Source organism: Leguminivora glycinivorella, chromosome 21, assembly GCF_023078275.1.
Source record: "Leguminivora glycinivorella isolate SPB_JAAS2020 chromosome 21, LegGlyc_1.1, whole genome shotgun sequence".
In the NCBI taxonomy this organism is placed as follows: Eukaryota; Metazoa; Arthropoda; class Insecta; order Lepidoptera; family Tortricidae; genus Leguminivora; species Leguminivora glycinivorella.
In genome coordinates, this window is record NC_062991.1 from 14219869 (window position 1) to 14232631 (window position 12763).

Here is a 12763-nt window from a genome sequence, read left to right on the forward strand (position 1 = left end):
GCTTATCTACCTAACAAATAAATAAAAAGTGGTAACGGTTCGGGAATCAGCAGATATCACATACGTCAGTATACCACAGGTCGATATTCGAGTCTCTACACTTTTTATTGCATTTTTCTAAACACTCTCTCATCCGTCACTATCCGATGACATCACGGCGCTTTTTAGTGGCAAGGACGAACCTGTTTAGTCGGACCTGATTACAGTCTTCTAATCACATGTAAAAGCTACCACATAAGTACCATTCTTTAACACATGAGCTTCTTCTACTCCATGCTTTTAACATTGTGCTTAAAACTATAAACTTAAAACTATACATACATAGAAAGAAAGAAAGAAAGAAAGAAAAAATATTTATTTGGTATAAGAACAGTATAGGTACAACACAATACAAATAGAGTGAACCGGTATACCAAATAGGATGCCGCTCAGTGTAGACCATGTCTAAGAGACACGGCACTGATTTTCAGGGCACCCATAATTAAAACTAAACTTAAAACTACTTATGACAAGATCAAAACAGACTTACACACAACATACATACAATCACGCCTGTATCCCATGAAGGGGTAGGCAGAGCACATAAAACTACTCATCTTCTCTACTTAAAACTATGTGTATATTAAAAGACGTAGTACCTTGAAGTTTCTGGGCCTTATAGTATTGTTCGAAAATAAATGAATATTCTATTTCGGAACACCTGAACCTTGCAAAAAAAATTTACCGGATTATCAAATGAAAGTAAGAAAACTAATTAACGTTTGCCTTCTAGATAGTTATGATTACCAAGACCTGTTCTCTGTCAAAAGAAAAAGGTACCCGTTCTAAATGTCTGCTTGTGTATTCGTGTAGTCCCGGCAGTGCTAAGTTGCCGAGGTACCGAACCCGTCCTTTACAGAATGATTTACATTCCTCACTGTTATAAAATTAAAAACGCATCCATTCTACTGTCTCTTCTTCCTCGTTCCCTCAATGCTGAGGATCGCGACCACAAGTAGCGTGTCTCCATTGAACGCGGTCATAAGCCATGTGGACTGCACGGTATAGGCTGCCGCCAGTCGACTTCTTCACACAGTCAGACCATCTCTTACGAGCCCCACCCCAAGCGCGTTTACCATACTGTACGTAGAAAGCAAACTGGACTGTACTTAGAATCCGTGAATCCGGACATATTAAACTTGGGTACCCGGACCTTGATAACACGGACCTAGCCACAAATGCGGATTTATATAACACTACATAAAAGCGAGCCAGGCACCTCATACACGAAACGCACATGCGACTGCGATCGATACTGAAGAAATAATAAACTTTAATGTTTAGAGACACATGAAATGATGACGACCGGTCTGTCCTAGCGCGTAGTGACCCTGCTACGCCGCGGTCCCGGGTTCGAATCCCGATAAGGGCATTTATTTGTGTAATGAACACAGATATTTGTTCCTGAGTCATGGATGTTTTCTATGTATATATTTATATAATTAAGTATATCGTCGTCGCCCAGCACCCATAGTACAAGCTTTGCTTAGTTTGGGGCCAGGTTGATCTGTGTAAGGTATCCCCCAATATTTATTATTTATTTATTTATTTACATACACACAAACGCATAAATGAGCAAATCCCTAACATGAGCTATGTGTCACTGAAGGGCTCCTAATCGGATCATCATCAGCAGTTCTTTCATCAATCTCTTAACACGAGCTATGCGTTTTTGAGGAGTTCCGTTCTGATCATCATCAGTTCCACTTCGTCAAATGTAAGTCCTTGTCCTTATTCATAATCCAAAACATTAGAGAGACTTTGGTGATAATACAAAAGTCACTACAAGTGTGCCGTTCAAATTTGAGAAATTCCCTTGATCTTTCATGGATTGGTATCCAAAGGAGATCACCAAAACTCCAGCATGATCGAAATCTGACTTGAAACCTCAAAGTGCTTAAAAAACTTAACTCGTTAAATTCGTCGTTGAAGAGTTCCGCTCTGATCATCATAAACTGTTCCACTTCACCATATGTGACTGTTTTGAATGGAAATGCATGATGTTCTAATAAAACACAAAAATCACTATATATTATGCGCCTTTCAGACTTTAGGAGTTTTCTCGATTTCTCCAGAATCCAATTATCAGAACTGGCTTTCAATAATATGTACATACACTAAAAAAAAATCGAAACCTGTCTACTTAGTAACAAACATCAAACATTACACACAAATTGATAGATGATAACCTCCTCGAAATTTGGAAGTTGGTTAAAAACACAAGTTTTTAAAATTGATAATTAAAACTAGGTACCTTATATTATTTAAATTACCTTTTACAATTTTTTTTATACCACGTCGGCGGCAGGTAAGAGGAAAAGAGGTCACCGGAAACTTTGGACACCTGCAACTCAAGGGGTGTCACATGCGCGTTGCCGACCCATTAGAAACTAAGTACACTCCTTTTTTGAAGAATCCATACTGTAGTTTATCGGAAATACCAAAACTATGCTTTATTTCGTGCTACCCTAATAAGGAATTCTGGTAGTGATCGCATACATCGATAAGACCGCCTGTGTAATTCTGTTATTAAATTTGTAAACCTGTTATCTTTGTGGGGCAATAAAGAAGATTAACTTATTTACTTACTTAAAAAGTAAAGTAGTGTGTTAGTGCGTTTTTACATTATCCGATCCGATATCGGATGTAGGAAAGATTTCAAAATAAAAAAATCAAAGATGGTGGCGTAAATATACGGGACATGGGATGGGTCCGACATCCGATATCGGAACGGATGATGTGAAAACGCACTACTAAGAGAAACTATGTAAGAGACATAGAGTCATCGAGTATTTTGCCGAACACGCAGAAAATAGACGGGCCGAACCGCACCAGAAAGGTTCCTTTTGTGCCTATGTTTGGTATGAAATGAAACCCTAAAAAAGAGAAAGCCAATTCTTAGGTTTATTTTACAGTTCTGGATTAAGCTTGAGTTTAGCTATATATAAACAATAATAATAACATTTGTCGGACACTATCCCGGTGAGTCACTCGGGCACATTGCACAGACATGACCTCATAACTAGGATAATTCACCAGCAGTTAGTATTTTCCATACAATCTTGTGGACCGCGAAGTACCGTACTACAAGTAGGTACTTACTACTTACCTGCGCCAGTTCTCGAAAATGGACGAGATACTTGGTTGATTCGACGATCATCGTCGTTTCGGCGAACGATCTCATAGGCAAAAGTGAGCGACACTCGCTAGGGGTGAGATGCAGAAGGCGGTACTCCTGTACACGGCGCGTAGGTCGGTCACCTTGGGCCCTGCCTGCCCCGCTGCTGGATGTATTTAAAAAATAACCATGTACCTGGAGTCTGTCTTTTCCCTTTCTTATACCATTGTTTTTGTATCTTTTGTATTTTTAGCATAAGCTACAGAAAATATTTTGACATACCAACGTCAACGAGTTTTAATCACAGACAACCGCAGAACAGAAAGATCACTGCACAGACCATACAGGTTGTTTGATAGCGAAGTACGTACTAAGTAGAAAATATCAAAGAATTATAGCAGAGAACGACATAATTACTTATGTTTTAATAGCCAAGCCGAAACGGCAGATTTAACATTTTAAAATTGTACTGAAACACATCCAACTTATCAGTACGTATAAAACCATGAGTCGTTTATGTAAATGGCCTTGGAGATGATGAAATGAGAAAATGAGCCAAATAAATATCTGTAAGTACTCCTCACACTAATAAATACCCTTGGCGGGATTCGAACAAGGGACATCAGCTTTAGCAGGCCGGCAGGGCCAGTCCAATCCAATATGTACAAGGATTTCACTCCAGAGTTGTGGGTTCAAATCCCGTTGCGTGGCCAACCAACTTAAACATTGTAATTTTTTTTATTGCAATATCTATTCTTATTTCTCAATGAATGTATTTTTTTATTTTTGTTTTATTTTATTTTACTTATAATTGTGTAAATTATGTACAACACACAAAACAACATTGTATACATTAGGTTAGGCTCCCTCAGAAAAGGTTTTCTTCTTTTGAAGATGAATTAATATTAATTTCTTTATTTATAATTTATTTGGTATAATAAGAAAGAAAAAAAAAACAAAAAGTAGAAATTTCGAAATAAAATGGAAAAAAATCACCTAGAGGTTAGCATTTTTAGCTGATGGCTGGTACCACAGGGCCACGGACACATTATCGTTCCTGTCGAAATTTCATAGCATCTTGTAACTCAAATAGTATAGAGTTTGACGTAGCTTTGGCAATACGCACACATGCGTATATATAATAAATATACAAAATGAACGTAGTTTATGGAAAAGGATCTAACCCACAAACATTGCCAATAGAATTTAAACTTTCTGACAATAACAATAGTCATTCATTTCAATGGCAATTTTATGGAGATAAATCCTTTTCGCTAAACTACGTCCAAATTTTCGTAATTATAAATTGTCAAAAACGCTGCGCGATTTGACATAGGTCTTGCCTCCTCGAGGCCCGCCGGCCGTCTGACATTTTTGACAATAAGGACACATGTATACGATTGACGTATGAAAGAAAGAGAAACGAAACCGCATAAAATGGCCGTTTTCTGTTGAATTCATGATATCGTAAATGATGATAAATCTTTGTATATACGATAATAAAAAATATTTCCTTCTACGAGAGACTAGATAATTTGGAAACCTTCACTTTAAAGTAGGTTAGACTGATTAAAGTTGCATATTTTTTTCACAATGTTAGTTAAACGAAAAATTAAGGCCTTACTTTGGATTAAATTTCTATCGAGAAAATTGTAAGCATTCGTGTTTCGAGCTGTACAAAAATTTCAATCATATAGTCAAGATATACATATCCAAAAATCAGATCTCTAGGTTTCCGGGGCTAAGCACACCAGTGAATCTAAAATCCTAATATTTATCGATGCATGGCCTTAAACATGTAAAATTGTCGAAGATCGCTCGACATGTTTCGCTCCGTAACGGGAGCATTTTCGTTGAGCACGCGCGATGCCGATGGTATCCCGACGCAGACTGCGGGCCGCAGCTCGCTGCGACCGTTGACTCGGGCTCGGCGGCGGCAGGGGCGGTGTGAAACTACCCTCACTTTCGACACAATTGTCATTTGTTGGGTTGCACAAATGACAATTGTGTTACCCGATTTTATATTTTTAATATGTCAGTGTCTCACGGTAGTTTTATTATCAAAAGTACTAGTGCTTAAACGTGACGGAAGTGTATCATTATCATTTACGTTTCGAGTACTGATACGACATTTACCTTACTGGCTAGAGAAATTGAATTAGCAATGGCAGGGTTAGAGCCGGCGTAGCTTTATTTGACGTTCATGTGCGAACTATAATTATGCCTACTTGAAAACTTTATATTTTATTTAAATTTTTTAGCTGTGTCTTATCTACTCGTCATGATTATAATAATTTTTGTTACAATTAAAAAATGTTTTCAATGAGTTCCTGAACCAGCGCTCAGACCGTTCGAGTGGATGATCCTGACTACCATTTTCGCAAACTGCATAGCCTTAGCAGTTTTCACGCCCTACCCCAACAGCGATTCCAACTACACCAACTCAGTGCTGGTAAGTCTACATATCCTGGGTCTTCACTCCGACAGCATCTATCTTTACACCTTGGATTTGGCTGCAAGCATCCCTGGTCTCTTCTCCTGAGAGATCATGTCTAAAATCGTAGCTAACAATAACTAACTGCACTAATTCTGGGCTAGTGAGTCTTCTGAGCCTGGATCCTTACTCCATTGCAGGCAGAGTAAGTCTAGACCTGACCATTTGTCACCTTCTCAGTTACTCGTGCCTTTTACCCTAACAAAGAACAACTAGACCAACATGGTGTTGGTATCATCAGACCCTAGATCCTCTAAAACGTTCGAGTGGATGATCTTGACTGCCATCTTTGCCAACTGCATAGCGCTAGCCGTGTTCACGCCCCACCCCAACAGCGATTCCAACTACACCAACTCAGTACTGGTAAGTAATTACTTTAGCCAAAAGTTAACCATACCATATGATATGAGCACATGTTGTTGTCTTTCAAAGAAAGGATAATCCAAGGCCTTCACAAGCTTCATAACCTACACTACCTGGCCTCGCTCCAGTGTAGTGTTTGTTAAAAGGATACAATCCTTACAAAAAGTTCCTTCGCGAAATCATCTATGAACATGCACCGAGTGTTCTAACAAGCCCGAAATTAAATAGCATTATCAGTAATCTAGACCTCGTAATACTGGGCCAAAAGTCTTTGGAAGTTTATTGGGGTCATCAGTGTTCAAAACATTTTATTCTAAAGGTCCCCCTTTATTCCAAAAGCTGAAGATACAACAGTTACGTTTTTGAAGAGTTTTACAGTTATTTATACTTACTAGACTTTTGGTTTCACATAATTTGTAAACTATTACACCCTTATTCATAAACGTACTCTAAAGTTATCAAGCCGATAAAGTTCGTTTGTCCCTTTTCGAGGAATTGGTGTGATAGAAAAGGACAAACGAACCTTATCGGCTTGATACACTGAGAGAAATTTGCATTGTGAATTTAACAAGTTCGACTTGTTGCGGTTTATCCGTTTGAATCAGCCAAACGTATGTTTAAAACAATATGTGTCAGGTTGTTTTTATAAAATCGACTTGTTGATTCAAATATATTGCCAATTCAAATGACAAGTAGCTTGTTGTTTGAACCAAAGAGCACGTAGGCGCTATTTTAACCAAAAAACTTGTTGAACGAACATGAAAACTGGTTGTATTTTCTCTCAGTGTAACTTTAGAGTGCGTTTATGAATAAGGGGATTAAGATCTCACGGCTATACCCTATGACCAAAATGGTTGTCTACTTCTAAATGTGCTTATTTTATAATTTTTAGGAGAAGATCGAATACGTGTTCCTAGTCATCTTCACGGGGGAGTGCTTGATGAAGATCTTCGCGTACGGGTTTGTGATGCACGCCGGCTCCTATCTGAGGAATGGATGGAACTTGCTGGATTTCACCATCGTTGTTATTGGGTGAGTTAAGAACTTCAGTTATGCCTTCTTGTTTAAACTGTTCTTTTGATACAAAGTAGTCTGTGCAAACAAAAAATTGTGCTTTTGCAAGCGCAGCTTTTTTGGACAATTTTATTAATATAGTGCTCATTATTCTATCAGAACTATCAGAATAAAGAACACTATTCGTGTCGTAGTCGTAGAATGTGTGAGGCCATTGGGACCCTATACATTCAGTGACTACCCTACCATAGAACGCAGAATGGGAATCCCTGAAACAATGTAATAACATGAATAGTTTGAAGTATATGGCCGTCCATTATAAAGATCGGCTTTGGGTTAGCATGATGTATATATAGATCAATTGAATCACTCTAAAATTCAAATGGCTTGTAATTGTGGCCGGGAGAATATATAGTTGTACATATACTGTGCCTGTTTAATTGCAGAATGGTGAGCACGGTGTTGTCGAGCATATTCAAAGACGCTTTCGACGTAAAGGCGCTACGGGCGTTCAGGGTGCTCCGACCTCTAAGGCTTGTTTCTGGAGTACCAAGTAAGTTCTTTACATCCTAGGCCTTTCTAGGATGACTAAGGCTAGAGTGGGCCGGGGCCGGGCTGGAACTTCTAATAAATAAATAAATAAATAAATATTATAGGACATTCTTACACAGATTGACTGAGGCCCACGGTAAGCTCAAGAAGGCTTGTGTTGTGGGTACTCAGACAACGATATATATAATATATAAATACTTATATACATAGAAAACATCCATGACTCAGGAACAAATATCTGTGCTCATCACACAAATAAATGCCCTTATCGGGATTCGAACCCGGGACCGCGGCGTAGCAGGCAGGGTCACTACCGGCTGCGCCAGACCGGTCGTCAAATAGTTCTAATGCATTTTTTAATTACCTTTTTCATGTCGCCAATTGCACCTAGCTTACCTATCAAATTTATTGTCAAACCTGCTAGAGTACCTACCGGTTGAAAAGCAATTTCAATCGATGCTTCAGTAATTTTCTCTATTTAAACTTTATAGCCCAGTACAAATTATACAAAATAAATGAATGCTAGAAGGAGCATTCGAAGAATTCGATGATTTCGGATTCTAAGTCCGCTACATCAAAGGCATTGCTCCAGTCAGTGCTTCTATCGCATGTCAACTACACGTGCTTGACTGGTGTGTGTAATTATTTTGGGCCAAAAACCGGCCAAGAGCGTGTCGGGTCACGCTCAGTGTAGGGTTCCGTAGTTTTCCGTATTTTTCTCAAAAACTACTGAACCTATCAAGTTAAAAACAATTTTCCTAGAAAGTCTTTATAAAGTTCTACTTTTGTGATTTTTTTCATATTTTTTAAACTTATGGTTCCAGAGTTAGAGGAGGGGGGGACACACTTTTTTTTTCCTTTAGGAGCGATTATTTCCGAAAATATGAATATTATCAAACTTTCACTTTTTATTTTACCACTTTGTCGGCGTGATTGATATACATACATATTCGTACCAAATTTCAGCTTTCTAGTTCTAACGGACAGACATGGCGAAACTATAAAGGGTTCCTAGCTGACTACGGAACCCTAAAAAGGAAAACGTAACAAGTGACAACTGCCCTATTCTGTTCCCAGGTCTCCAGATCGTGCTGAACTCCATCCTGAAGGCCATGATCCCGCTGCTCCACATCGCGCTGCTGGTCATCTTCGTCATCATCATCTACGCCATCATCGGCCTTGAGCTCTTCTCCGGGAAAATGCATAAGACCTGCTTCAACAAACATACCAGTAATTATTCAATTTACGAACTAAAATAATTTTGGAACAACTGGGATTGGCTTCCACATCGGCTTTTCTACCTCCAATAAAGTTTGCACTACAAATTGACCGTGAATTCAATTCAATACTTGTATCAAATGATTACGCACTTTAAGTAAAACTTCAGAGGTGACTTGAGAAGAAAAGTGTCGTCTAACACTTTTCTTCTTACGGCAACTATCCACTTAAACGGTGGTTTCGCTTCCACCACGGTCTTGGAAATAGCTAGAATTTAGTTGCTATTTTTTCTTGGAGTTATTACAATTCACCATAACAAATTTTACTAGGCCCATATTAAATTTATCGCAAAAACGATATGAAAATGTTTACTGCAATATGGATTTGACATCGTAAGTCAGCGACTAAGATGTCAATTTTGGCCGTAGTGAGCGCTGTGATCGTTTTAGCTACCCCCTCCACCCGCTTTGTACCCTGCCAATAGCGGTACTTACACCACCATCCTTTGTATTTTCTTCGTGTGCCAAACAACCTGCTTCATTCCAGACGAGATTATGGACTCCCCCCACCCCTGTGACGTAGACAACGGCTTCAACTGCTCGAGCCTGGGCGCTGAGATGGAGTGCCGCGAAGGCTGGATAGGCCCAAACTTTGGCATCACCAACTTCGACAACTTCGGGCTGTCCATGCTGACTGTGTTCCAGTGTATCACGTTGGAGGGGTGGACTGAAGTCATGTATAATGTAAGTAACTTATACCACGTCATACGTGAGCTAACCTTCGTTGTACTATTTAGAAATAACCCAAAAAGTACTCCATCTAGTAGTAATCAACTTGGCGTCGCTCGGTTCAGCAAGAGCTCAGGGTGTTAGGGTTGGGGTGGGAGTGGGAGGAGGTTACCCAAACTGCCCAAGACCAGAGTAAATGGAGAAATATTATTCGAGCTATACACCCCAGCAGAGCGTAACAGGATGTAAAGAAGAAGAAGAAGAACCCAAAAAGTAGATCTATCAAAAGCATTTGAACGCCGAATCTGCTGATGAAATTTCTTTAGAATCGCTTAGATATTGCTAACCTGTAAGACAACGGTTTCTAAAAATTATTATGATTTTATCTGCAGAGAAAAACTCTTTGACAGATACATATATTATATTATCTGGTGTTAAAAAGCTAGTTTTATTGTGGTGCACCGCAAGGAGGTACTTTGGTGCCATTTTAATTGACAGTGAAATTAAGAGTGAACCTAACTTGACAAATTGTGTGGTGATTTTCAGATTCAAGATGCGATGGGCAACAGCTGGGAGTGGATTTATTTCGTGTCGATGGTCATACTGGGAGCTTTTTTCGTCATGAACCTAATTCTTGGTGTGTTGTCTGGGTAAGTACGAATCATGATGCATGTATAATAAAGGGGCTGCAGAAATTACACATAAATGAATTTTTCAATATTTGAAAAGACTGACCCTTTGAAAAAATCCACTAAGTCTTTTTTCAACTCATGCCAAACAATTGAAACTAATAGATTAAGCCCAAATGCTTTTATTTCAGAGAATTCTCAAAGGAGAGAGAAAAGGCGAAAAACCGTGGAGACTTCCAGAAACTTCGCGAGAAGCAGCAACTAGAAGAGGACCTGAAGGGTTACCTCGATTGGATCACACAGGCGGAATACCTGGAGCCTCTAGCTGATCAGAACGACACTGCTGATCAGATGAGGGAGTATAGTTTAGGTAAAACAAGAAATGGCAAAGTTCTGAATACTACACTAAAGACTTCTAATACAAGACAAAACATTGGTTACAACTTGGACATGGACTAATAACTGCACGAATTTTGTATACATTTACTCACAATAGAACTTGAGCCACCAAGATTCATACGCCATAATTATGGTGGAAAGATTCTATAGCTAGGAATGAGGTCTTGGTGGTGCCCGATTGATATTCCGAAATAAAATACGCCGATGCTCGGTACGCCGACAACGATTCGCCGACGTCTGTTTTGGCCGAATAACGATTGGAAGATTCTCATTTCGCATAATATTCGTTCGTAAACGGAGTCAGTAGGCAGAAATTTGATACGCCGATTTACTTTTCGACGAACAATCATTTAGTAATTGTAAAAATTGGCCGACACAAAATTGGTCGAAGCACAATAGGTCGAGTGATCATTTGGTATTTTTTTTTTTGGTGAGTTGGCTGGAGCCTGGAACTTGCGTACAAAGTGTGTGACGTTCTGCCTGCGCAGGACTCACATATCCTCCGTGCCTGATGGGCCTGGGAGGTTTTACCGAGCTAGTCTCAGATGTGGGAGAAAGGGGGTGCAAGGCGAATAGAGAGAAACACCGGTTTCACTTAACTAAGCGGGCTTTTATGCCGTTTATTCACACACACAAAATAACCTTAATACTATCGCGGTAACGCGGCCTATCCTATGCTATATCTAACCTTCCCCGGCCGGCCGGGGTTAAACGGAATCAATCTAGGGTGCGCCGGAAGGGCCTACAACTACAGGGACCTATCGAGGGTCAGGAGGTAGGAAACCGTAACCCGGCCTAGGCGCGAAATGGTCACCCCGGCCCTGATCACGGGGGAGATAAAATAAGGTAGGAGGGTTTCAGAGGGTAGGAATCGTAACCCGGCCTAGGCGCGAAATGGTCACCCCGGCCCTGATCACGGGAGAGATAGGATATATAGGTAACCCGGCCTAGGCGCGAAATGGTCACCCCGGCCCTGGTTTGGGAATTCGGTGGTAATCGGATATCAACCCGGCCTAGGCGCGAAATGGTCACCCCGGCCTTGGTTGTTGGAGGATAAGTGGATGGGAGCGTCGCCGTGAAGCGACGGGGACGGAAAGGGCCGCTGCACTGGCTGCGCGCACTTAAATATGGTCGGCCGGCGATCCCCTCCACTGCGCCGTGCGCTGCCGGTGGGCTCGATTCCGCGCGGGGCGCGCCGCTGTGATGACATGGCGCGCTGGTGACATAGCTATGTCACATACCCCCTCTTCGTCCGGAGATTTTTACCTGGGGAAAAATCACCGTTAATCTAGATTTGAAATATGTGGGGCCCTATTAGTCCCATTTATATGTTGATATGCAGGTAACTATGTAGGTAAGTTATGTTTCTGAAACTCATGACTTCTCATATAAATTTGCGTTACTAGTAAGCGACGCATGTATACGTTTACTTGGTATTTCGTTGTGGGTATACTTATAATTAAAAATAGACATTAAGTCGGTGACGGTAGTTAAAACAAAACTATTTACTTTTTAAATAAGGATAGGTACATTTCGGTTGAACCACTCGTGATGCGATATCGATTCGTTTCTAAACTTTAGTTATTTATTTACTGTGATAACTTTTGTTTAGGTAAATATCCAAATATTTTCTTTGACCTAACTGCAAAAATATGATTTCGAGGTTTTGTGTTATTTGCTGGTTATGATATTATTGCCGCCGGTTGGTTGTTGGTACCTATGAAATGGGATGTATATTTGCGTTTAGCTTTAATTTTCGTAGGTATCTTGGCCAATGCTGGAGTGTATTTGGTCGACTCATGAATTGGCGTGTTTAGGGCGAAGTTAAATTCCGATAGGTATTTATCCCGTTGTGGTTTTGTCATATACCTATTGCTATCAAGGTTTCGAGTGTTTTGTTGTGTTGCTTTACGTTTCTGGCAGGCGTTGCATTTTTTTACGTATTTGTATATTTCACGTTGCATTCCGGGCCAGTAATATCGTTGCATAACTTTTCTAGTGGTTTTAGCTATACCTAGGTGTCCGGCACTCGGCGTGTCATGGTATTGCCCCATTATCTGTGACCTCCTGGCCTCCGGTACACATAATTTCCATTCCGTGTCTGGATCCGTATGTGTGTTGCTTTTTCGGTTGATTATTTTTCTGTATAGTTTTCCCCCTTCGACGCGGTATTCTTGTGTTGTATCTGGATAATTTTGTGTTTGTAGTA

The 12763-nt window shown here is 40.1% G+C and overlaps 1 protein-coding gene across 1 annotated transcript in view; it reads left to right on the forward strand.

Moving 5' to 3' along the window:
* The first annotated feature begins 5574 nt into the window (after positions 1-5574).
* Positions 5575-12763, forward strand: part of LOC125237357 (muscle calcium channel subunit alpha-1-like) — a 54049-nt gene continuing 46860 nt past the window's right edge. Inside the window, exons 1-7 of the mRNA XM_048144357.1 lie at positions 5575-5609; positions 6907-7046; positions 7475-7581; positions 8658-8810; positions 9345-9541; positions 10073-10176; positions 10347-10525. Coding sequence (XP_048000314.1) covers positions 6955-7046; positions 7475-7581; positions 8658-8810; positions 9345-9541; positions 10073-10176; positions 10347-10525 — 832 coding nt within the window. The 5' untranslated portion in view covers positions 5575-5609; positions 6907-6954. The remainder of the gene's footprint in view (positions 5610-6906; positions 7047-7474; positions 7582-8657; positions 8811-9344; positions 9542-10072; positions 10177-10346; positions 10526-12763) is intronic.